At 42.1% G+C, this 26,456-nt stretch overlaps 2 protein-coding genes across 2 annotated transcripts; one reads left to right on the plus strand and one right to left on the minus strand.

Annotated features, from left to right (window-relative positions):
* Positions 1 to 581: 581 nt before the first annotated feature.
* Positions 582 to 19,526, minus strand: tubgcp5 (tubulin gamma complex component 5). The gene is made up of 23 exons (XM_028586861.1): positions 18,546 to 19,526; positions 18,381 to 18,434; positions 17,606 to 17,714; positions 17,296 to 17,392; positions 17,107 to 17,186; positions 16,103 to 16,238; positions 15,756 to 15,873; positions 14,488 to 14,577; positions 12,529 to 12,622; positions 12,182 to 12,434; positions 11,239 to 11,441; positions 11,033 to 11,148; positions 8,652 to 8,920; positions 8,013 to 8,211; positions 7,493 to 7,681; positions 7,225 to 7,407; positions 6,272 to 6,356; positions 6,063 to 6,183; positions 5,749 to 5,900; positions 1,661 to 1,786; positions 1,423 to 1,511; positions 1,117 to 1,217; positions 582 to 967 (listed from the first exon to the last, which is right to left on the minus strand). The coding sequence occupies exons 1-23, from the start codon at positions 18,677 to 18,679 to the stop codon at positions 921 to 923; spliced, it is 3,045 nt and encodes a 1,014-aa protein (XP_028442662.1). The 5' UTR covers positions 18,680 to 19,526; the 3' UTR covers positions 582 to 920.
* Positions 19,151 to 25,489, plus strand: chst7 (carbohydrate (N-acetylglucosamine 6-O) sulfotransferase 7). The gene is made up of 2 exons (XM_028586862.1): positions 19,151 to 20,804; positions 25,032 to 25,489. Exon 1 carries the CDS (start codon positions 19,520 to 19,522, stop codon positions 20,771 to 20,773), a length of 1,254 nt encoding a protein of 417 aa, XP_028442663.1. The 5' UTR covers positions 19,151 to 19,519; the 3' UTR covers positions 20,774 to 20,804; positions 25,032 to 25,489.
* Positions 25,490 to 26,456: the final 967 nt, after the last annotated feature.

Below are 26,456 nucleotides of genomic sequence, written 5' to 3' on the forward strand. Positions count from 1 at the left end.
TTTAAAAAGCCTTTAATTTTATCATAGTTTACTTCAGAGCTATCTGGCAGTGGTGGCTGCTATCGTCATACATAATGCAACATAAACAGAGGGCCTTGTTCATTGTTAATGATCACAATTTGCTCATTGGCTGAAAATAACAGGTCAATACTGCTGTAATTTAGTTTCCATTACTTACTGTACCTCATTAAGCAATACTTTCAAATTACCATAGATATGCAGTGTGCATGTTTAATTAAAGATAATGCAAATCAAGTGAGATATCATTCTAAAAAATATCTTTTTCCTCACCTACACTGTTGCGAGATTCCCATGACCTTTAACATACCTATTCAGTTGTGTGTCATTTCTTTCCTTACAAGGACTGTCTTGTATGGAATCAACTGTAGTATCTTGGGATATCATTTATAAACAAAGAGCTAAATTTCAGAGCATTAAAGAATATCAAACTTGTGCGACAATCTGCAGTTATTTTGCTTTACTGTGTAAACCATGAATTAGTCGATTAGTGTCCATACCAAAAAATAAATTTTATAGTAAAGCAATGTTACTCTATGCTGAATAAAAACATGGCATATACCTACATCTTTGTTCAAGATTTATTGTGCTTCGTATATACACATTATTAACAATCGACATAACATCTCATAAAAAACACCTTCATACAAAAAGTTACACTTTTTTAATGTATGTTCACAAGTAGCTTGTTTGACTAGGGTCCTAAAAAGACACAGATAATCCTCCAACATATCGTAGTCCGAGTCCATCTCCAGCAATTGGAGCAGATAATGACATCATATGTTGCACATCATCATGATGAACAATGACAGCAGTCAGAAAACAGACAGCAACGAGACAGAGAAGCAAACAGTGGAGTTCAGTCCACCACATCAAACAGACAGCATGGACAGCGTGGTTCCTCAGCACTGCTCAAACCCTGCCATCAGGGAGAGGGCGAGAGACTCCACTGTACCGGGAGGAAAAGCAGCAACAAAAAAAATGTGATTACTTCATGTTAAATATTCCTATCTGTGCATAAAGTAAAGAACTAGCAGATAATCAATATAACATGTTAGTTTATTGGAAAACAGAGACCTGGATCGGTGTTTTACTTACAATGAGGGAAGGAGCCACGACATACAGCCTTGTTGAGTATCGTCACAAGGAACATGTGACAGTTTTTGAAATCAGATTCCATTTTATCGATGGACTCGATCCTGAACGTGAAAGATAAACACAATTTTTAGACAGGGTTGTCAATAACGCTACAGCGGCACAGATTTTGGGTTTGGTGGTTGGTACTTCTGAGACAGCAAATACATTATTAGTATGTGGACATCTTGTAATCTTTAAACAATTTTACCACAATTATAATACAGCCTAGATTTTTATTTCTCCCCAGTTTATATTAAAAGCGCTTACTTCCAGGCTCCAAATCCAGCTTGCCACCGGTCAGAGAAGATGAGGACTAGATTGAGAACCTTCATTATTGCCTCTTTCACAAAACTGACCTTTGAAAACAACATTGGACAACAGTGAAGTGTCATAAATTCATGTAGAAAGCTCGCCCAGCCCAGCTGCCTCAATCTGAACAGGACAGGACAATACCTGCCCTCAACCAAATCTGCAGTTAAACCTATTCCCTGGGAGTGCGGTTTACCTTCTCCCTCAGGAGGCAGCGGTCGTGAATGGTTGCCAAATATCTGTAATGGATCTTGATCAGCTGGTCCAGGTCCTTTGCTTCCTGTACTTGGTGCTGAAACTCCAGTCCCGTGCTGTGCAGAATCTGCAGAGATACAATGCAGACAGATTTAAGGTTGTCCATCCATCCATCCATCCATCTTCGTCCGCTTATCCGGTGTCGGGTCGCGGGGGGAGCAGTTCCAGCAGGGGACCCCAAACTTCCCTTTCCCGAGCAACATTAACCAGCTCCGACTGGGGATCCCGAGGCGTTCCCAGGCCAGGTTGGAGATATAATCCCTCCACCTAGTCCTGGGTCTTCCCCGAGGCCTCCTCCCAGCTGGACGTGCCTGGAACACCTCCCTAGGGAGGCGCCCAGGGGGCATCCTTACCAGATGCCCGAACCACCTCAACTGGCTCCTTTCGACGCAAAGGAGCAGCGGCTCTACTCCGAGCTCCTCACGGATGACTGAGCTTCTCACCCTATCTCTAAGGGAGACGCCAGCCACCCTCCTGAGGAAACCCATTTCAGCCGCTTGTACCCTGGATCTCGTTCTTTCGGTCATGACCCAGCCTTCATGACCATAGGTGAGGGTAGGAACGAAAACTGACCGGTAGATCGAGAGCTTTGCCTTCTGGCTAAGCTCTCTTTTCGTCACAACGGTGCGATAGATTGAATGCAATACCGCACCCGCTGCGCCCGATTCTCCGACCAATCTCCCGCTCCATTGTCCCTCACTCGCGAACACAACCCCAAGGTACTTGAACTCCTTCACTTGGGGTAAGGACTCATTCCCTACCTGGAGAAGGCATTCCATCGGTTTCCTGCTGAGAACCATGGCCTCAGATTTAGAGGTGCTGATCCTCATCCCAACCGCTTCACACTCGGTTGCGAACCGATCCAGTGAGTGCTGAAGGTCGCAGGCCGATGATGCCATCAGGACCACATCATCTGCAAAGAGCAGCGATGAGATCCCCAGCCCACCAAACTGCAACCCCTCCCCACCCCGACCACGCCTCGATATCCTGTCCATAAATACTACAAACAGGATTGGTGACAAAGCGCAGCCCTGGCGGAGGCCAACCCTCACCTGAAACGAGTCCGACTTACTACCGAGAACCCGGACACAGCTCTCGCTTTGGTTGTACAGAGATTGGATGGCCCTGAGAAGAGACCCCCTCACCCCATACTCCCGCAGCACCTCCCACAGTATCTCCCGGGGACCCGGTCATACGCCTTCTCCAAATCCACAAAACACATGTAGACCGGTTGGGCATACTCCCAGGCTCCCTCCAGGATCCTTGAGAGTGAAGAGCTGGTCCGTTGTTCCACCGACCAGGACGGAATCCGCATTGTTCCTCCTCAACCCGAGGTTCGACTATCGGCCGAACCCTCCTTTCCAGCACCTTGGAGTAGACTTTACCAGGGAGGCTGAGAAGTGTGATACCCCTATAATTGGCACACACCCTCTGGTCCCCTTTTAAAAAGGGGAACCACCACCCCAGTCTGCCACTCCTTGGCACCGTCCCAGACTTCCACGCAATGTTGAAAAGGCGTGTCAACCAGGACAGCCCCTCCACACCCAGAGCCTTGAGCATTTCTGGACGGATCTCATCAATCCCGGGGCTTTGCCACTGTGTAGTTGTTTGACTACATCAGTGACTTCCGCCTGGGAAATCGGCGACAATCCCCCATTATCCTCCAGCTCTGCCTCTAACATAGAGGGCGTATTAGTCGGATTCAGGAGTTCCTCAAAGTGCTCCTTCCACCGCCCTATTACCTCCTCAGTTGAGGTCAACAGTGTCCCATCCTTACTGTACACAGCTTGGATGGTTCCCCCCTTCCCCTCCTGAGGTGGCGAACAGTTTTCCAGAAGCACTTTGGTGCCGACCGAAAGTCCTTCTCCATGTCTTCTCCAAACTTCTCCCACACCCGCTGCTTTGCCTCTTTCACGGCAGAGGCTGCAGCCCTTCGGGCCCTTCGGTACCCTGCAACTGCCTCCGAGTCCTCCGGGATAACATATCCCGGAAAGACTCCTTCTTCAGTCGGACGGCTTCCCTGACCACCGGTGTCCACCACGGTGTTCGTGGGTTACCGCCCCTTGAGGCACCTAAGACCCTAAGACCACAGCTCCCTCGCCGCAGCTTCAGCAATGGAAACTTTGAACATTGTCCACTCGGGTTCAATGCCCCCAGCCTCCACAGGGATGCACGAAAAGCTCCGCCCGGAGGTGTGAGTTGAAAGTCTGTTGGACAGGGGCCTCCTCCAGACGTTCCCAATTTACCCGCACTACACGTTTGGGCTTACCAGGTCTGTCCAGAGTCTTCCCCCACCCTCTGACCCAACTCATCCCCAGATGGTGATCGGTTGACAGCTCTGCCCCTCTCTTCACCCGAGTGTCCAAAACATACGGCCTCAGATCAGATGAAACGATTATGAAATCGATCATTGACCTTCGGCCTAGGGTGCTCTGGTACCAGGTACACTTATGAGCATCCCTATGTTCGAACATGGTGTTCGTTATAGACAATCCATGACTAGCACAGAAGTCCAACAACAAACACCCACTCTGGTTTAGATCAGGGAGGCCGTTCCTCCCAATCACGCCTCTCCAGGTGTCTCCATCATTGCCCACGTGTGCGTTGAAGTCCCCCAGCAGAACAATGGAGTCCCCCACTGGAGCCCCATGCAGGACTCCAGTCAAGGTCTCCAAGAAGGCTGAATACTCCGAACTCCTGTTTGGTGCATATGCACAAACAACAGTCAGAGTTTTCCCCCACAACCCGCAGGCGTGGGGAGGCGACCCTCTCGCCCACCGGGTAACTCCAACACAGCGGGCGCCAGCCGGGGCTTGTGAGTATCCCCACACCCGCCCGGCGCCTCACACCCTGGGCAACTCCGGAGAAGAAAAGAGTCCACCCCCTATCCAGGAGTATGGTTCCAGAACCAAGACTGTGCGTAGAGGTAAGCCCCACCAGATCTAACCGGTAGCGCTCCACCTCCCGCACCAGTTCCGGCTCCTTCCCCCACAGAGAGGTGACGTTCCACGTCCCCAGAGCCAGCGTCTGCCGCCCGGGTCTGGTCCGTCGAGGCCCCTGACCTTCACTGCCACCCATGTGGCATCGCACCCGACCCCAACGGTTCCTCCCACAGGTGGTGGGCCCATGGGATGATTTAAGGTTGTATGCAAATTATTACATTTCAACTTGAAGTACCATACTAGTGTTTTTTTTATTTTTTTATCAAATTGTGTACGTTCCTGCTGTCATTGAATGCACCACCAATATGACTTTTCAAAATAGTCTCTCTTTTACTTGCAGCATACCGTACCTGCAGAATGATTTGCTTTAAAAACTGGTCAGTTAGAAATATATAAAGTTATAACTTTAACACAAGGAGTTAACACAAATTCCTTTTAACGCTACTCATTTTTTTGATGCAAGATTAACGCATGCGCTTGGGCAGAAATGGATAAAGAAAAGGGTCTTCTGAATGGCAAATTCAATTTCAAAGGCCTTCCAGATTATTCTCGGGAAGACTACATTTATTTGCATGTACTGTCGATTACCACCGGAGTACGTTGAGTCTCAAATTCCAGCATTAAAAACGTTTAAAATAAACCTTTTCTTACCTACATTTAGAACAGATCAAAAATGTGTGATTCATTTGCAATTAATTAATTAATCGCAATTAAATATTTTAATCGATTGGCAGCCCTAGTTACATTATTTGTCAATAATGGGAGAAAACATCTGAAACCACATGGTCCTTTTACAGCAGTGCTATACTGGTTATATAAAACTGTATTCTTTTGATTTGAAAAATACTGATATGCGCAATGGAAGACATTTTGACATTTCAAAGAATGAAAAAGCGTGTGTAATGTGTAAATAATAAATGTGTAAATAATAAAATGAATGATGGCCAAATTCCATTTAGCTGCTATGGTTGGTTTGGTGGTTCTGGTATTGTAGATCATTAATTGGTATTAGTGACACCGGTGGTGTTCTTCCTGTGACGAGTGGAAATGTCTGCTGTGAAACGGCGTGCTCCATGACTGGTCTCACCCTGGTCATGATGTAGTTGTGAAGGCTGTTGACAAAGTGCATCAGTTTGACCCGCAGCAGGCACATTCTGTGAATCTGCTGATTTATGGGCTCTTTGACCTTTACTTCCTCAGCCAGAGCTCCCTCCGGTTTCTTAGTGATGTCTGTGAAATCTAGAAGAAACAAACACGTTGCACATATTAGAAATGGAACTGAAAATGTACTGGGGGGATGCTACGTAGCCTGAGGATATTTACACATAACCAAGCTGTTTTCATGCATATCTCAACTGATGGAGCTTTATTTTTGGAGAATGTAGGATTTTAAACTCATACCACTGAACCGAAGTGTGTCCAAACTGTATTTGGCCCATTTGATCTGCAGCAGGAGGAGAAACACTTGATTGTAGATCTTCTGACACTCCGAGCTGATCACAATGTCAACCGGCCAGGGAACCTGCGGAGAGTAAAATAAGTAAATGGCAGTTTGAAAAGAAAAAAAAAAGCACGGACAAAATGTGAGCGAATACATTTACGTTGCTTACCTTGTAACCCAGGGTAAGCACTTCTAGATTATTCACAGGATGTTTTTTCCTGGCAGGGTCGATGGTCTCCAAGAAGACTGACAACCTATAAAATATCAAGTGATGTTGGAAAATATGGACTTATCAATTAGATAAAAAAGAAGTGATCCTCCTAATTGTCATTGTAGGACCCAAATATGTTGTTTCAAGTGTTTAGATTTTGGGTCTTGTTTTTTGTATGTACATTGGGTGGCGCTGGGGTATTACCTGGGGCAAAGTTATAAAGGTGAGCTCCAAATTGTTGCCGGCAGGTGTTTGGCCCGGAAAGGGCCAATGGTTTTTGACCGCTAACGCTGTGACACCGAATGCTGTGATGCTGGAGTGCATTGATGCCAAAGCCTTTGTTCTAAGGTTGTCTAATTGTTTATGGATTTATCGCTGAAAACATGAAATAATGGACATTTCATCCTGCACGATTTACCAAATAAACATATTGTTAATCTGCAATGCAACATCGTCAGACGATTCTTGAACGCTACCACAGTTGGTTAACATCAGCGCGTTAGCCAGGTCACTCCGGGTTTAAAACCACCTCAGTAGTTACGGTATCAGAACGAACAACTTTACAGTCATAACACACCTTCAATCTGATTCTTTAGTGATAGATACATAAATCTGAGAAAGTTTTTTTTGCCACAGGCAGTAAAATATACAAACCCCCCTCCTCTCCATCTCCTCCATAGGCTAATGTGAACCCCAAGAACTGAACGTGCAATAACCCCATAAGTATATAGTGTGTCATCTCCCCTCATTGTGTTATTTATCTAGATTTTTTTGTGATATTTTACCATTTAAATGTTGTTATTTTATATTTGTTATTTATATTGTCATTCTGCGAGCTGCTACATTGTGTTTCATTATTGAAAACAATGACAATAAAGATTTCATGTATCTATTGTGAATCCATGTAGTACCTGCCGCTGTCCTCTGGGTAGCGCTGTCCCACTGCCTCCTGCAGCTGAACATTGAGAAAAGACGGTTGCTGCCAGCTCTCCTTCTCCTGCACCTTGTCAAAGATGGCTGTGTAAAAGTCGTACATGGTGTCTCCAGCTTCCAGCAGGAAGTAGTTCCTCATAGCTTGGAGGTATTCCAGCAGCCTGTGGAGACATCAAGGATCTCAAATGCTCTACATGCGCTAAAAAAGAAAGTCCTCACTCATATAACCCCATGAGAGATGCTTACTTGTAGTCTTTTTTCAGTGTCTTCATGAGGTTCCCGCAGCACTCAATGTACCTCCTCTCGATGTGGGGGTAGAGGCAAGAGCGCAGGGTGAGCTCAAATGTTTGGCAGGTGACAGCCTGAGATGAGCGGTCCACGATGAAATCGCCTCCGGAGAAACGCTCGTGGAAGTCAGTCTGCTCCAAGTACAGCCTGAGGAGGAAACACAGACCAGAGCTACTTAAGATTTTAAAACTCTTTGGATTTACCAACGCAAGTCTGGGACAAAAAAAATACATATAATCCCTTTGAAATCTTTCGACAGTACCATTTGTGAGATTATAAAACCAGCAGTTGCAAAAAAAGGCATTATATAATGATGGCTAAATTGTTCTTGAAAGGATAACAGCTGTGGATTACAAGTGTTTTTTGTTTTCACATTCTAGCATTTTATTTGCTTCATTGTTTATTCCTGAGCAGAACAAAGGCCAGCCGAGCAGTCCGAGGAGTTCTTTGTAATGCGAGCGTAGTGGTAACTGCTTACCTGGCAAAGTTGATGGCCAACAACGGATCGTGGACGTCTTCGATCTCCAGGTTCTGTGCAATGATGGCCTGCATCTTTATGAGGCTCCTCCTGGTGGCCTGTTGTTCTGTTACTGTGTCTGTGGGCGACTCCTCTTGGCTACAAAGGCGTGATTGCACTGACTCCAGAAACAGTGTGTATAAACTCTTCCTCTCTGCATCTGCAATGCAACATTTTAACTATTCAACTATTAACGATTATTTTTGTCCAGTAATCCGTTGATCATTTTCTCAATTAATCAATTAGTTGTTGGATCTATAGAATGTCAGAAAATAGTGAAAAATGTGGATCAGTGTTTCCCAAAGCCCAGAAGGACGTCCTCAAATGTCTTGTTTTGTCCACAACTCAAAGATATTTAGTTTACTGTCACATAGGAGTGAAAAGAAACTACAAAATATCATATTTAAGAAGCTGGAATCAAAGAATTGTTTACTTTTTTTCATAAAAAATGATTCAAACCAATTATCAACTATCAAAATAGTTGGCCATTAATTTATTAGTTGACAACTAATCGATTAATCTTTGCAGCTCTAGACACTGCTCTGTTTTTAAAAAAAAAAAAAACTTTGGGTGCACAGCTACAGAAAAGCATACACTGACCTCTGGAGGATCTCTCAGACTGTTCCATCTCCTTGCAGTCCAGATTTCTGAGCAGCTGCATGGACTTCCCGGCCATGATGATCTGCTTGAGCACGGGTTTGAGGAAGGACACCATGGTGAGCTGCCTGTTGCTGGAGCCCTGATCGCCTCCGGAGCTTCCGCTGGCTGCATCGTTCAGCTTCTCCTCATTCTCCACCGTCTCAGACACACTGTACAGCGTGTACGTGGCGTACCAGAAGTCCCTGTGGTTCACTGGGACGTCCTTGTTCCTGAGCGGGAAAAAAATATGAGGAAAAACTCAGCCTATTGAGTGTCTCTGTCATACCCTTTTCCCACAAAAGTTTGCGTGTATATGCAGGTTTTGTGAACACTGGTAAACCTGCTAAAAATAGCCGAGAAATTCCTTTCCTACTGCCAGTAGACAAGTATGCTTGTCTTTCTTTTCTTTTTTGTGTGTGTTTTGTTCAATGTCACTAATTCCCCCCAAAAAAAGGTGTCGTTATTGTTCCTGCTACCACTTTCCGGTACAGTGCACAAAACTGCAAACTCTGCTGTAAATTCACTTGATATCTTCGCTAAAACACTTAAACTCTCCTCTGCTCAGACCGATCGCTCTGCATTCACCATCACTCTCTCACTCTCTCGCTCGCGTCCATACACTATGTTGTAGCCTAAAAAACGCATGACATCGCTTAAAGCACTTTTAAAAAAAGGGCAGAAAATTTGTGTATATTAGCGTAAATTTGCATACTGAAATTACCGTGCTTACTGCAGTCATTTGTCCCGGGAGCAGAGGTGTCAAGTAACAAAGTACAAATACTTCGTTACCTTACTTAAGTAGAAATTTTGGGTATCTATACTTTACTGGAGTAATTATTTTACAGCATACTTTTTACTTCTACTCCTTACATTTTCACGCAATTATCTGTACTTTCTACTCCCTACATTTTAAAAATAGCCTCGTTACTCATATTTCAGTTCGGCTTGTTTTCATTCCAGCTCGTGAGTCATAGTTCAAAAAAACACACACAAAAAAAACCCCTATCCAAATCGCTCCATCCGGAGAGAGTGAATTTGATTGTGGTTGGATAAGAAGTATAAACATAGCTATTCCGACACCCTATTGGTTTGTACGCGATCCATTACACCTGTACAGACCCGGTGCTAATACGACACCGGTGCCTTAACGACCGTTATCTACCGGACCGAATAGCAACACGGATTTCGGTGCCTTAGGTGCCTGCGCGATGCTCCGAAAACGGACGTTAGAGGGAACTGAACATCGCCGCACGGGACGCTAGTCAACACTAGAGTTGGAAGCAGGTTAGCCTAGCGTTAGCTAGAAGATGGAGTAAACATGATAAAATGCTGAGAGCTAAACGGTGTAAAAGTGTGTCTATATTTCACTGGCGAGGAGTCTGACACCAGACTGTAGCTGCCGGTCTGAAAAACACAGAAGAGATGTAGCCTACGTGTCACCTTTTTCAGCCCTTCTGAGTTTGCAGGTATGATTTTAATATACTGTAACATTATTATAGTCATAGGATTTTGTCCCCGCGTTTTAGAGTTAAGCTGTTGTCCTTAATGGCATTTCCCCCCCTTACATCAGGGGTCTTGAACGTTTTTTAAGCCAAGGACCCCTTAACTTAAAGCGAGATGTAGCAGGGACCCCCTACATATTGTATGAAATTAAGTTGCATATTAAACTGGGCCTACAATAACTGTTAGGGTAACCTAAAGCCTTCTTACGTACGTTTTTTCATAAGCTATTAAAATATTAATTGTTGGCATGATTTTATAAATCATATTTTAATGTTACATATGTGGCACAGTAAATCTAGGATTAACTGTATCTGTGGGCTGATATCTTAGTGACTACCTTACCTATAGGCCAGTAAGCCTATCATCAGTGGGAATTTATATTTGCTAATACTATGTTGGAATTATGTTAAGGCATTTTATTTTTATTTTTTTTAAAGACTCAAAAATGTACAATAATTTGGAGGCCCCCCTGCAATGACTCTGAGGACCCCCTGTTGAAGATCTCTGCCTTACATTACTTTTACTTTTATACTTTAAGTAGTTTTGAAAGCAGTACTTTTACACTTTTACTTAAGTAAAAAGCTTGAGTTGATACTTCCACTTCTACAAAAGTCTTTTCAAACCCTAGTATCTATACTTCTACTTGAGTAATGAATGTGAATACTTTTGACACCTCTGCCCGGGAGTGAATGCCGATTGTAACCTTTCCCATTGCAGACAAAAGCCAGATGTTAGTGGGTGTATGTGGATTTTTTGGCCAGTGGGAAAGGAGTATCAATTACTGTAGTGTAGCCACCAAAATGTTTTAAGATTCTTGTTCAACCATCTCTGCTACATACCTCTGGATGATGAACTCTTTGGCAGGGTCAAACAGGTGGCCGTGAACAATCCATTCATCCACAATCTCCAGATATGGTCTGACTGTCTCCGTCCACAGAGAAAATAACAAGGCCACCTAGAAGGGAAAATGACACACAGCAATGATCATACATACAGACTGTTTCCTTGATGTGTTAAATTCACTGAGCTTCACCCTCAAACTTACCGCTTGCTCTGAGGCTTCCCCGACGCTGTCATACTCTATGATAGCTTTGTACAGGGTGTTGAGCAAGTGAGAGGCCCGCACCACATTCGGGGTCTCAGGGGGGACTTCGGCAACTCCGGTGCAGAAGACTTTGTGCAGCACTTTGATTTGTGCCAAGTGAGGGTTGAGTCGCTCCAGAACGGCAGACAGGGTCACCGTCTCATCTGCAAAAGATGATCACGTGACACTGACATAAGAAATTAACCCCTCATGAATTAGATACCATTAACTAGGGGTGGGGACACATGTTCGATACAGCAATACTGCACAGAGAGCAGCAGGTGGTCATTCATTTAAGAGCCACAAACACTAGGGATCCATGTGGATCGATTAATTGATCAATGATCTAATATTATTGAAGCAAAAAGAAAAATATCAATACATATGGTCATCTTTAAAGCGATGGTTCGGAGTAATTTCACCCTAGGGTCTTTTGCACCATGACCTTGAGCCAAACCCCCCCCCAGAAGCTTTTTTCATCTGGGTCTAACATTCGGAGAGTTAGCGTAGAGTAGCTTTATCAGCTGAATAGCTTAGCGCAGGGGCTAATGGACCCACGTTTGTATCTCGTAAATGACCCCACTAATAATGCCCGAAATGATACCAAACTTCTACACTAGTACAAATAGGTTATGCAATATATATATATATATATATATATATATATATATATATATATATATATATATACAAAATAATAATAATAATAATAATATCAAACTAATTTGAAAGTGGGGAGGGACACAAACAGGATGTCCCCCCTGTCCCAAGCAGAAAATTACACCCTAGACTGATAGATTGTGATACTATATATGCTGGGATTACACCGTAATGTAGATTTAAAAGCATCCTATCAAGAGTTACCCAACCATTTCACCCCCCCCTAAACCATACTTGCACTTGCCATTGCATATGATCTCTCTCTCAATTGTGGTGAGCTCCTCTTTGAAGCTGGTAAAATACTTGTTGAGTGCCCACACAAAGGCCTGGTAGGTCCTGAAGGGAGGCTCGGAGCCCTTCTTGGAGCTGTAGGAGGAACCGGAGCCTGGTGGGCACGGCTCCGAGCTGTACCCCGTCACCTCGTCTATGAACCTCTGCAGCCTGAACACCGCCTGCCCGTACACAGCAATATGCTCCAGTACAGAGCGCAGACAGTTCTGCAGCACACAAAGAGAAAAGACTGTTACTACAGCAGGCAATAGACACATTTATTTAGATATAATACAAATCATTTTCAGATTTTCAACTTACACTGGTCAGATGAGTTACCACCACGTTATTCCTTACGGATACTTTTCCATCATGGTGTTGGAATATAAAGTGTTTCTTCACTCCAGAGAGAAGCCTGCAACATAACACTCACACAGCTTAACTTTATGATAACACAAAAAGAAGATAAGGGTAACTACTGTTTTTTCAACCCTAATTTCTTATGTTTTTATGTCCAAATGACTGTTGGGAACAACAATCTCTGACACTGGTCCAGTATCAAGCAAGATCGCTGCAGTTGGCAGCGGAGAAACAAGCTACAATGTAAGTTAATTAGGGCAATTGTCCAGCTTGTATTTACCTTCACAAAAGTGCTCATTTTGCTGCTGACAGACTCAGATTAATATTCTAAGTGTCTGACAACATTATGGAAAGGATTTCTAAGGAGCTCGACCTTTCTGTTAGAGTAAAATCCTTCTTTTAAACATAAAAACATCTCAGACCTCAGAGCTGTTTCTGTTTAAACAGAAAGGTCTTAAAAAGGTACAAAATGTAACTTTTCTGAATTAAAATGTCTAAAAACGACCATACCTAGGTTATATATATTTTTTGAGTTGTGTAGTTACACTATCCCAAATGTTTCCATCAAATGTCAAACCCAGAGAAATCTGTTATTTTATTTTCAGACACGGGACGTTTCCTTTAGTCGCCTGTCAGTGGCGTCATATAACCTTTCACCATCTAGTTACTCGTAACTTCCGTCAAAACACGGCACCCAGATGATATGTTCGACCGTAATTGTAAATCATACAATGTCACAGAAAGACATACTCCTAACCGTAATACTGCTTTTTCTGCCACAAAGCATCATTTTGTGATTAACTACATGTCACTTTGCAACACAGTAATACAGCAGAAATCTTATTTGTTGATACCTATCAATATCGATCCTGCTTAACATTACTACGTTAATGCTAGCTAATGCTTGGTGGATAACATTATAGGGTTACAACATCGTTCAACACGCTCATAAAGTTATTAGTAGCATGATTGTTTTGACCATGGATAAAAGCAGTGCTGGGCTAACCCACAAATGAGTTCACCAGTAATGACGTTTAAGTAAGTGACGATTAATCTAATACTAATTTAGCCAGCTAGCACACCCCGGTCTGTCTGCTTCACTCCCCCGGCGCAAAGAGACTTCATTCGGGATGAGAGCTGACAACACAGCCGGGACATGTAGCCAGTTACCGTTAACCAGCCAATAGCCATCATTCCAGCAATCCATCGAATCAAGAAAAACTTAATTATTTTGGGGAAAATGCAGCTATTTTATTAGAATGACATGAATAAACGTTACGAAACCTAGCGTGAATAAACTTGAATGGGTAAACTTGTCCGTGAACGGGTGCATTCTAACCAGCGGAGGTGTTTAAAAATAAAAACTACAACTCCCATAATTCCACGCAACTTCCCAACGTCATCAAAAGTCAGTGTTTACAATCCATTGTTTTGTTTGAGAGACCCCTAGCGGCAGAAAGTTACATATTGTACGTTAAATAGGTTTTAAAGGTCCATCTCTGAAGGGATCATTTCCGTAACGTTGTCAGACACTTAGAATAATAATCTGAGCCTGTCAGCGGCAAAATAAAACACTTTTAGCGGACCAAATTGACAATGCACATTTACCCCATAGGGTTACATTACAGCCCGGTCTGTGGCTGCCTGTTACACTGGACCAATTTCAAAGATTGTTATTCCTATCAGTCACTTACACACAAAAACATAGGAAAACAGGGTCCAGGTTGAAGAAGAAAAAAAAAAAAAAAACACTAGTTACCCTTTAATATGAGCCTGTAAATGAAGAGAAAAAGGACTTGATTGTTTGGGGATCTACACGATAATATAAAAAGGTACAAGTTGTTAGAAAGTAGGAGATTGATTTCTTTGTAAGTTTGTACAATGAACACGGTCACACACCATAGCATCATTACATCTTACCACAATGTCTCCCGTATGACTTGGGTCTCTGTGACAAAGGCCTTTTCTTCCGGCAGATACAATGGATCAGTGTTATATAAGTGCTGATCCCTGAGAAGAGAGACGCTGATGGTTAACTTTTTTAATCATGCAAAAAATAAAACACTAGTGAAAGTGCAGTATCACGCTACGTTATGTTTTAGACCACTTAATTATCTTGAGCTCGTCAAATCTGAAAATCTGATTGCATTTGTGCTACAACTATGACACAAACGCATATTTTTTGTGGCTGGTATGGCTGGGAAATACTGGATATTAGTACCAGCTCTGAAAACCCACACATGTATTATTACAAGAGTAAAATTGTAATGCAATGCAACATAATGGGAGCAGGGAGCATAAAGTCATGTGAATTAAGGCTTCTTCTGTTTTAAATAAACATAATATGATCAGAATAAAGTCACAATTTGACATGACAAGAGTCATATTGTGAGAGAAGCGGTTATATTATGTTTTACTGAAAAAAAAAAAGTCATAATATTTTGAGAACAAAGTCATAATATCATAAGAAAAATTTAGCTGCATACCAATCGAAGCGAAATAACATTTCAGATAAAACACAAATCTTTTGCAAAGATAAAGTAGTAAGTAAGTAAAATGTATTTATAAAGCGCTTTTCACAGATAAAATCACAAAGTGCTGTACAAAAGAATAGGTAAAACAAACGATATAAAATTTATATACATATTTAAAATTAAAGTGACACTAGTAATAGTAAATGTAATACATTTACATATGGGGAGTCAGGCAATACTAAAAATGCACATGCAATCTTATCTACTCAGTCTCATGATGGCATACAACATTGTTATATTCCTGAAATATAACTATATTTTTTCAAGAAATATTAAGGCTTTATTTTATTAAACATAGTAAATTTGGCCAAAATACTTGCCATTGTTTTATAAAGCTTATATTGATATCAGTATTTTTACAAAGAAGATTCAAACTAAAAACCTATTTAGAATGGCTTTTAATACGTAGTAGTGGTCTCCTCCTCCAGTTTCTATGTAACCTTTTCTGATTTTACTGTTTTCTATGTTTCATTCTTTTTATTATATGATAGGTTGTTTTATTCTTGGTTTCTGATTAGATATATTTCACTTTGGAGACTTGCTGGTTGCTGTAAATTGCTATATAAATAAATGTTGATTGATTGACTGACAAAGAGGCCCAAACACTGCTGTAAGTGTTGTGGTAAAAAAAAAAAAAAAGTGTAGTTTACTTACCACACATTGAGCAAGTTGGAGTGTAAATGCAAGCTGTGAGGAAAACGAGGAGAATGAGCCACCCAGTACGGTGTCACTACATGCTGTTCAAGCCAGGCCCGAGCGTCAGGCTCACCCACTGGAAAACACACACACACACACACACACACACACACACACACACACACACACACACACACACACACACACACACACACACACACACACACACACACACACACACACACACACACACACACACACACACACACACACACACACACACACACACACACACACGCTCAAAAAGAGCATAAATGTAGACACACAAATGTGTGTTTATGAAAATTCTGAGTGATCTGTCTCACCTTTCCATGTAACTGGAACTGTCTTGTTGTTGTTGTCCTGGTCTTCCTGGGGCGTTCTGTCCAACTGGATCCCAGAGTCTTCCCTGCTGATTGGCTGCTGGCTGTCATCATCTTCGCTCTCATCCTCAGACCACTCCTAAAAAAAACAAAAAACAGGCAAGACTGATTTAGAAATCCATATGAACTAGACAGGGGGGGCCGCTTTATTTCTGCTGGATTGCCTACTTCACTGCAGCTTTACAGCTACTACACACCAATGCTGCAATACAACAACAGGATTCCCTTCCCATACATTTTCCATGACAGATACAAGATGTATCGGCCAATAAAGAGCCATGAAATATCAAAATCAAGAAAAAAATCCAGGGCACAAATTTTTAGAAAATAGGTAAAATGCCTTAATAACATCTGGCAGATTCTAATCAGAATAAGATTAAAAACGCTGTAATCGCTGGAAGCTGAAATGCATTTAAGTGATGTTTTTAATGTTATTCTAGTTAGAATTTGCCAGATGTAATGCACAATGGCCTTAGATTTTTTCTTGATGCTCACTGGATCTGTTCATGCCCCCCCTACCAAAGAGCACCATATCACTTTCACAAACACTAGTCCCAAGAAGCTCTCCAGTTCGTTGGTTTTTCAAATATTAAATGTACACTAACCTGGAATTATTCAAACATACCAGATTCAAACTCTATTCAAACTTTAATCAAACTCTATTCAAACGTAAATCAAACTCTATTCAAACGTAATGGAACAAAAACAAAACACTGTTAAGCATCGACGCATATTAGAGCTACTTATGTCAACAGCTGCATAAAATAAATATGTGGAAGGTAATCCACGGAAGATTACTGTAACAATTAGTTGAATTAAATACAACCAAAATTCCATGACCTTTCAAGGATTTTAATAATTCCATGACTTTTCCAGGTTTTCCATGACCATGGGAACTCTGCACCCTTCATGTCCATAAAGGGTGGGTTTTATTATGATTTACTCACAGGGGTATCTGGATATGGTCCAATGTCTATGTCCTCACCCTCCATCAGATATTTGGCCCAGTCAAAGTTGTCCACTTCTTCTGCAGACACAAGATAAAGCGATAACGATGAACTTGGACATGCAAGCATTTTAAAAGAATTTAAAAGTTACACTTAGTAAAACTAAGCATCTGTGAGACATCAACTCACCGGCCTCCTTTACCCTGGGTCTCTCCGTAAAGTTTGTGTTTGAGGGGGACCCCGATAATAAGAGCAGCAGTGATAGGACACTGTAGTGTACATCACTCTGAAAAACAACACATAGAAAACTGTCACGTACGTAATTTTTCACATATATTGTCATGATGCTGTGGCTTTTGGCCTGAGAATATACAGTATGGCCCAGGAGAAAATGTATTTATTGGGGATTTGTCTTGAGGGCAGTGTTAGATCATAGCGCCTCACTCCACTAATGAGTGTTCATTTTCGGTCAGCCTATGTCTGCGAGACTGTGCCATACCTTTGTTCCATCTGTATTAGGTAAAGGTGTGTTCAGGAACTCTTCAGTCAGCCTCATCCAGCTTTCTGCTTTACTCACGTCTGAGTGGACCATGAGCTTTTCATAGATTCTGAAAAACACAACAGACAGTGTTGTATAAAAGACCTGTAGTGTAATATAAAGAAGAGTGAAAAGACATTGTCTTTCTAATGGCAATGTCATGTGTTAATATAACAACTATGGCATCCTGCACACAATCTCTTTAACCTCCTCTCTTCTGGCAGGCGCTACAGATCCTTGCGCACAAAAACATCCAGACATAAGAATAGCTTCTTTCCCACTGCCATCACTCTACTGAACTGCAGATAAGTGGGGTCATCTCACCCACTTCTCCACACATTACATACTTATCATTCCAATATGCATCTTGCACACTACTTTGCACTATTACTTTTTGCACTTTACATCCCACTCCATGTGTACTTGTCTTGATTATGTCTTATTGTATATTTGTAATTTTGTATATTAAGTTAATATGTGCCTATATGTATATTGTTGTCTCTATTGTACAGTATGTGTCTATATTACTATTTGTCTACTGAATGTTTACTACTTCATGTCTATTTGTTGAATGTAAAGAGAGTTAACACCTACCGAAGTCAAATCCCTTGTGTATGTAAGTATACTTGGCCAATAAAACTGATTCTGATTTTATTTATGAAATATAAAACTGTTTACATGAAACGTAAAACACAGTAGACAGAGCAAGAGCAACTAGCACCACAGACTCACTCACCCACTTATACTGCGTTGGACTTTATGGCTGTCCACGTCCAAGAAACGATGAAACCTGTCAAGAAACAAGACTATTACTAGCATAGCATCACTGCTTGTGGCTAACGTTTGTTTACATGTTAGCAGCTGACAAGCTAGCTCCAGATCCTGTCAATGCATATGTCACCTGAAATTAGTCCAGGCAAATTTCAATGCCAGCTGAAAGTTCTGGTCATCCTCTTCCTTGACCCCGCTGATACATCTTATTAACGCTTTCGTTTCTCTCTCTGTCTCTTTCTCGAAGGTGCTCCAGTGTGTCATGTTGATGTTGACAGTGGCGCTGCAGTTAGCTTGACGTTACAAGCATGTAGCTAGCTAGTAGAACTCGCTTTCGGTCAGTCCTGCTGCTGACCTGGTGACTCTGCAAGCTAAAGGGCTAGCACGAAAGATAAAATGTTAAATACTGCCATTTATTTCAAAGGCACGACAACGTTAGCTACGTTTCCACTGATTCCTTTAATTTCACAACCGCGCGCCGTTTGCCTCCAACAACAAACGAAGATGAATACGCATGCGCAACATCAACATAAATTTAAACATTGATATGTTTACATTTTTATGTAAAAGTTCATGTTTAAAACTGTCAACTTGTGCAGAGAAAACGTCCAATGACTAGTGATAAGAACACACAACCGACTAAATACACCATTCAAAGGGAGCACTAATGTATCGCTATGTCCCACAATTCATTGTACGTTACTCCAGCAAGTTACGGTACGTAGCAACCGTTGAAACCTCTTCTCTTCAAGGCTCTTTGATATTTCCCCAACGTAACGGTGCTCAGCCTACGTAGCTAGTTTAACGCATAGCGATATATGTTTTTTGTGTCTGTTTTCACAAAGGGATAGCTAGCTAAGTACAAACTACACGCTTTTATAACAATTACTTTTATCGTGTAACGTTATTTCACTGCGTACGTGTGAACAGGAAAGCGAAATAATCTGGTTGTTTTGTCTTTAAAGGGGCGTGGTTAATCCCCCCTCATTTATCCTCTCACACACACACAACTTCAGTGTAACGTTAGACCGCGGGGCTCATAAATCGCTGTGACGACCGTTTAGAGAAGTAGCTAGCCAGCCAGCCCTCTCCCGGCGACAGGAAATGAAGAGGAGGCTACATAAGAAATACTTGGTTTTAATCCTGGCATATTCAGGTTTACTTCTGCTAATCCCGTACGTGTTAGATTACAGGGATAAATCCGTTCACGGACTGCCGCAGCAACAGCCCAGATGCCCAGATTTGGAGAACACAGCGTTGCTATGGGATAACGGTTACAAACTTAACGCAAGCGAAGCGACGGAGCACGCCGTCAACCGGAGCCAGTCTCGAATACACATCTACTTGCATGCCACCTGGAGGACTGGCTCTTCGTTTTTGGGAGAGTTGTTCAACCAGCACCCCGATGTTTTTTACCTATACGAGCCAATGTGGCACATATGGCAGGCTCTGTATCCGGGGGATGCGGGCAGTCTCCAGGGCGCAGTGCGGGACATGATGAACGCTCTGTACCGCTGCGATTTCTCCGTCCTCAAACTTTACGCCGGCTCGCAAAACATCACCACTTCGTTCATATTCGGCTGGAAAATGAACAAGGTGATCTGCTCGGAGCCGCTGTGCGATGCGCACAAGCGACACGAAATCGGGCTGGTGAAAGAGGACCAGTGCGCCAAGTGCCAAAAGCGGGACATTAGGGAGCTGGAGAAGGAGTGTAAGAAGTACCCGGTGATGGTGATCAAAGGAGTCCGCGTTTTGGACCTGAGCACGCTGGTTCCTTTGATGAGAGACCCAGGGATAAACCTCCAGATCATTCAGCTCTTCAGAGACCCGAGGGCCGTGCACAACTCCCGCTTAAAGTCCAAACAGGCTCTGGTGAAGGAGAGCATCCAGGTGCTGAGGAGTAAGAAGCAGACCGACAAGTACAAGCGGCTGCTCGTGCCGAACAACAGGGTGAACCGGGCTGAGAGTTACGTCTCCAGCGCCATGGAGCTCATCTGTGACAACTGGCTCAGTGACATGATGCTGGTGATGAACGCGCCCCACTGGGTGCGTAGGAACTACCTCCGCCTCCGCTACGAGGACCTGGTCCTGAAACCCATGGAGGAGCTCCAGAGGCTGCTCCACTTCTCCAACCTGTCCACCTTCTCTGCTCTGGAGAAGTTTGCGCTGAACATGACGCACGGCCAGGGCTATTCATCGGACAAGCCGTTCCTGATATCATCCAGGGATGCAAAAGAGGCTATATATGCCTGGAGGGAGCGACTCAGCGTCGTGCAGATCGACCAGGTGGAGGCCTACTGCAGCGAAGTCATGAGGCAGCTGGGGTATGAGAAAAGCAACATGGACAAAACAACATGAGGATGTCATGGTGGGGAATCCATTGGTTAAGGTGAGAACACACAAAGCAGAGGGGGTTTAATCAACAGGTATGAAGGTTGAAAATCAACCGAGAAAGAAAACAGAAGAGGGCCTACGGAACAGAATTAGGGCCATTGGTGAAACATGTATTTGATTTCAGAATTCTGAGAATTAAGTCAGAACTCAAATTCATTTTTCACCAGTGGTCCTAATCCTCTTCCGTAGAGGGCCATTGGTGCATACACATCCGGTTTTTAAACTCAACTGACTCATGTCAGTGGGTCAAGGACGAAAAAGGGCTGGCAAGATGAGAACATTTTAAAACTTTGAAAAAGCTTTAAGTTAAAGGCATCCTTGAGTTTCGTTAAAATGTATATTTTGTGTTATTGTACATTTTATTTCATTTGAAATAGGATTTGCACCCTTTTTTTTTTTTTTTTACAAAGGTAGGACCAAATGGACCTAAAATGTCAAGTGGTTTAACTACAAAGGAATGACAATTATTTAATATTTCATCCACTACATTGTTTGTGAGTGCACTCAAATATACTCAAACCTGCAAATATAACTCTCTTATGTCCAAATTTCACCCCAAAATAGATTTTGTTAGGATTACTTCTAAATTAAAATTATATTTGTCATTGCAATATCAAGTGGTAGACGTGCTGGAAACATTTGTTTTCTTAAAAATGTGTTTTTACTGTGGAGTAGAATATAACATTTTTATCAAACATTAATTTACCTGCACATGATCATATTTTCAAGAAAAATACTGGTTACCCCATTTGACACAAACCAGTTACACCACCTGACGGGATGCTTCTACAGTCACAAACCTTGTAAGTGACACTATCAAAGTAGTTAATTGAACTTGGCTTTTAATTTCATTTCAGTGACAAATATTGAAATATATTTAAAACTCATTAAATTAAACAACTAACACCTTAACAAATTATGTGTGTGAGAAAGAGGTAGATAGATGGGTAAAAGAGAGAGGGAAAAGTCTGTTTAGGGTTGTGCATGTCTTTTAACATATACAGGATGTTTGTGGTTAAACAGAAACCATCCTTCAGGCTCCAGGTCTGCTGCTGTGCTCTGTAGCTGATCTTTGACCTCTCACCTCCCTTTTTCACAGCAGACATTTTTGACTTGTCATAGTAGGAAAAGCACAGCTGAGATTGATAACCTTAACGATGGCTCAGTTCCATCAAGTGTCCCAGTAAGCTATTTCAGTGAGTCAGCATGCACAATACCAGGACCTCTCCTAAGTGGAATGCAGCCATCAGTAATGGTTTTAAATACACCTGTGCTTTTCCTACTATGACATGTCTATAAAAATAGCTACTAATACCACACTGTAAAAAAAAAAATACTCTGTTACAAGTAAAAGGCCTGCATTGGAAATGTAAAAGTATGTAAGTATCATCAGGAAAATGTACTTAAAAGTATTAAAAGTAAAAGTACTCAATGCAGAAAAAACCTCACATTTTAGAAACCGGAAACAATCCAAACAGATCTGTCAATCAACTAAGTGTTTAATGGTCTAATCATTTCAGCTGGACTTGTAGGTCGTTATATTGTTGAGTAGTTTAATTTATAATAAAACATTCTATTTTATAACCTACATGTGTTTAATGTGTAAAGTAACTAGTAACTAAAGCTGTAACCTATAAATGTAGTGGATTAAAAAGTACAATATTTCTCTCTGAAATGTAGCGCAGAAAGTGGCATGAAAACAAAAGACTTGAGTAAAGTACAAGTACCTCAAGGTTTTACTTAAGTACAGTACTAGAGTTCATGTACTTAGCTACATTCCACCGCTGACAGAGAGTACACATGGGGATCAGTGAAGTGTCCCATTTTTATTCATTAGACACTGCAGGCAGCAACATGGTTTGAATTGAAGCATTTACAGTCCCCCTATTATTACTTCACTTGGATGTTTGAGCCTCACTGTGCACGGTTTGACACTCAGAGACTTCATTTCCATCTGTTGAAGGAGGAACATTTCTCTGTAAGGGACGTGTGCGTACAAGTATGGTTTTGTGACATCACAATGCGTTTGGGAAGCCATTCATGGTGCAACATGCAACTTACACAAGTGATGTAGAAACTTGAAGCCTGCAGTGCACATATACTGCAGGTTACGGTCAATTACCTTTTTTTTCTTTCTTTTTTTTGAAAAACCATAGCAGACACATTATTTTTATGTCATAAAACATGTCTGAATGGGGCCTCTTTATTTAATTTGATTGAATGTGATTTTACTGGCATAGTATACAGTCTTTAACACACACCACTTGTTGATTGTGATGATCTTTGGCATTACAGTTCTGCCTCAGATTATTTGATAACTGTGTTGCGGAGATAATAATGGACTCTGCTCTTGTGTTGTAGATACCAGCTCTGCTAGACACTCATTACCTATTAATATGTCACTGTGTAGCTGTTGATGTTAATGAACCACCTGTTAGATTTAACACAGTGTCACAGTAAAAGGAAGCATATTTATTTAGATGCTCATAAGCCTCTGATAATTTCAGGCATTCCAGCGTTGCCATTTGAAACACAAGTGACCCCATTATAACAGATTTTTTTTATAGCCATCAGAGCGAGACAGTCGCAGAAATGTTTCTCCCTCCTTAATGAGCGACTGATGCTGTTTAATAGAGGCTTCATTGTTTTCTCCCTGGCAATGCCGCGTCCTCTCATGGATAGCCGGGGGGCTGGCAGCGGCTCGCTGGGCCTCAGACTCTGCTGCTGTTAAGAAGGGGATCATTGTATCCGGCTGTCCATGACGGGACAGCACTCCCAGCAGCCTGTCACCACCAGCTCTCACAAGCAGGTGGGCTGCCTGCAAGCCGCTAGTATGGAGCAGCGGGTTGCCCCCCGTGTCACCGCCTCCACCCGCACTCGAGCACCGTAGAGCAGAGATCTCCAACAGGGGGTCCTCAGAGTTACTGCAGAGTCAAAGTCAACTTTATCATTCATTGGGCATCGAGAACCGGTTCCAACTAGGGCTGCACAATTAATCGCAATTTTATCGAAATCGCAATATGGACTAGTGCAATATCCAAATCGCAGGGGAGGCGCAATATTTGTTAAAGGCAAAATATGTGCCTAACCGTTCTGAATGAAGTATTGTGGTGCTGCAGAGATGTCCCAGCCTATAAATCCTCTCCTACAGACTACAGAAAACATCTTTGTTTGGGACAGATCCTCGCAAAAAAAATCACACATCAATCTTTTTTTATATATATATATATATATATTAATGAAAATGAGAATAATGTAACCATTTAATCATTATAAAATGTTCCTCTTATCTGTGAAATAGGCATGTGACCCGTTTCAACTCCACCCCTCAAAGAATTGGAATCAGGGAATCAATAAGAACCGGAATCCAAAGGAAGAATCTGGATTGGAATCAGAAATGTTAAAATGAAAACGATGCCCAACCCTAGGTCTTACACATCTCCTATAAAGAAAAGAAACACAACACTTTAAAATATGGTCAGTACGCACAGACAACCGATGCATAAAACGCTCAAACAATAAGCAATTCATAACCAACAATAAAATTAGTATCTAAAGAGCAATATTCGCAGTGATGAAGGACAAGTTAAAGTGCCAATGACAGTTTCAATATTTCACTGTGACGTCTAACTGCACAAATAATTTGCTGAATCTGTTTTCTGCTGCAGAAATCTACTGTTTGACCTGCTAATGCTTCTGTACTTGTGATGTGGGGGGGCACCAAATTATTGTTCGTTATTTTCACAAATTAAAATGTCTTAACATGAATTCAACATATTATTAGCAAATACAAATCATCCTATTTGGGGGACAAACACATTGCTGATAGGCTTACTGGCCGATAGGTAAGGTAGTCCTCCTCAGATCCAGTTCATTCTAAGGATTCACTGGGCCACATCTATGTTTAACATTGTTAACTGTGATTTTATAAAATCATGGCAACAGTTATTTTAATAGATTAGTATTCTATGTACTAAAAGGTATGTATAAAGGCTTTAGGCCGCCCACACATTATTGTAGGCCCAGTTTAATATGCATTTTATTCAATATATGTAGTAGGCAGTCCCTTAAAAAAACGTTGAAGACCCCTGAGGTCATGGATATTATTAATCCTGTTGAGTGTTTGTGGTCCTTATCTTCTGTGCGTCAGCATGCAGCTTTATAATAACGTCAACGTTTTATTTTAATCCTCAGCTGACTATTTTTTTTTGTACTCTTCCAGGGGTCCGGTATTCTACGCTGAGGGCAAAAGGTGGAATAGCAAAACGAGCAGCTGGAATGTGGTTCCGCTGGGAGCTCCGAAGCATGGCTCTTGGGTTTGTTTTCCTTCAGCCGAGCGGCTCGATGAACTGGAGAAAATCCAAGTGGAAAGAGCAGCCAATCACAGACAGATGAATTTTGAAACGGGGAAAAGGCAGCTTTTTTTTTTCTTTTTTTTTAATAAAAACAGTGTTACACGTTTCACACCAGCAGGGTGTATGCTGGTAGAGAGAATGAAGGAGAGGAAATAAACAAGAAGAGAAAGGTGAGGCTGGTTAGTTACACTGGCCAGCCTCTATCCTTCTGTCCCTTTTTTAAGTGGCAGCGTCGGGTTCGCTCTCACCTGCGTTGCTTATCCGTCCAGCCTAAGACTTAACCACAGTTGGCTCACTAACAATGCCAATGTAGAGAGCTTTGAAAGAAGAAACTACAGTATTTTCTGGATAAGAGGCCTAACTGAGAAACTATTGTTCCGCCCCCGGCCCCTCAGGAATCCAGACAGCTGCAGTGCCCCACTCACAAAACACTCACATGGGTGTGAAATGTTGTAATATCCCACAAACGTGTCTTGGAGAGCTGCCTGCGTCCTCTGCCAATGAACTTTTTGCAGGTTTTCACAAACGCAACAGACGGTACTGATTCATATTGTGTATCGTTCTTACCGTTTATAGTTTTTGTCTTAAATATTGTAAAATGCTGCGACATCCCTCCGGCTAAGGATGTTGAGAGAAAGGGGTCAAAAGTTTACCAGCATCCACGTGTTCAACTTTAGAAGTTGGTTCTGTAATTATTGTTTCTATAGGTTGGAATGCCTGAAGATGTTCTCTTGTCGAAGAAAGACATATTATTATTTAAACTGACCTCAATAAAGAGTTGGTAAAAACTACAGAGGAGGGAAATGTGTGTCATTACTGTGCACTTTGATGCTGATTGGCATGATTTTTGGATGACTTTCTAATCCCATGAAAACATATTCCCCTTAATGTATTGGTGGAGTCATTCAGTAGGAGTGTATGGGAGCTTTAAAACAAATCTGCATCAGACTTAAATGTGTTACAGTATATAACCCGGGAAGGATTAAACTCAAGGGCTGGACTGGATTTAGTGGAAGGTGCTCCGAAGACGTTTCGTCTCTCATGTCCGAACTGAAGAAGTCTCTCGGATGAGAGACAAAACGTCTTTGGAAGCACCTTTAACCAAGTCCAGTTGCCCTGGAGTTTAACCCTTTGTGGGATAACTATGACCTGGATGACTGAGAGCCTTCAGACGTTACGGTATATAACTGCACATGGCATTATAATGTGTGTGCTCACAGTTGATCAGTGTGCATTATTGTATATTTTGAAATTTGAATGGAGTTTGCATACCGGCTGAGCTATAAATACAA

Source organism: Perca flavescens, chromosome 9 (assembly GCF_004354835.1).
Source record: "Perca flavescens isolate YP-PL-M2 chromosome 9, PFLA_1.0, whole genome shotgun sequence".
Classification (NCBI taxonomy): domain Eukaryota; kingdom Metazoa; phylum Chordata; class Actinopteri; order Perciformes; family Percidae; genus Perca; species Perca flavescens.

Coding starts and splice junctions, on each gene's coding strand:
- tubgcp5 (XM_028586861.1), bottom strand. CDS start 18,679: ATGACACACTGGAGCACCTTCGAGAAAGAGACAGAGAGAGAAACGAAA. Junction 7,408..7,492: donor ACACTGAAAAAAGACTACAA/GTAAGCATCTCT, acceptor ATGTCTCCACAG/GCTGCTGGAATACCTCCAAG. Junction 6,184..6,271: donor TGCTTACCCTGGGTTACAAG/GTAAGCAACGTA, acceptor TACTCTCCGCAG/GTTCCCTGGCCGGTTGACAT.
- chst7 (XM_028586862.1), top strand. CDS start 19,520: ATGAAGAGGAGGCTACATAAGAAATACTTGGTTTTAATCCTGGCATAT.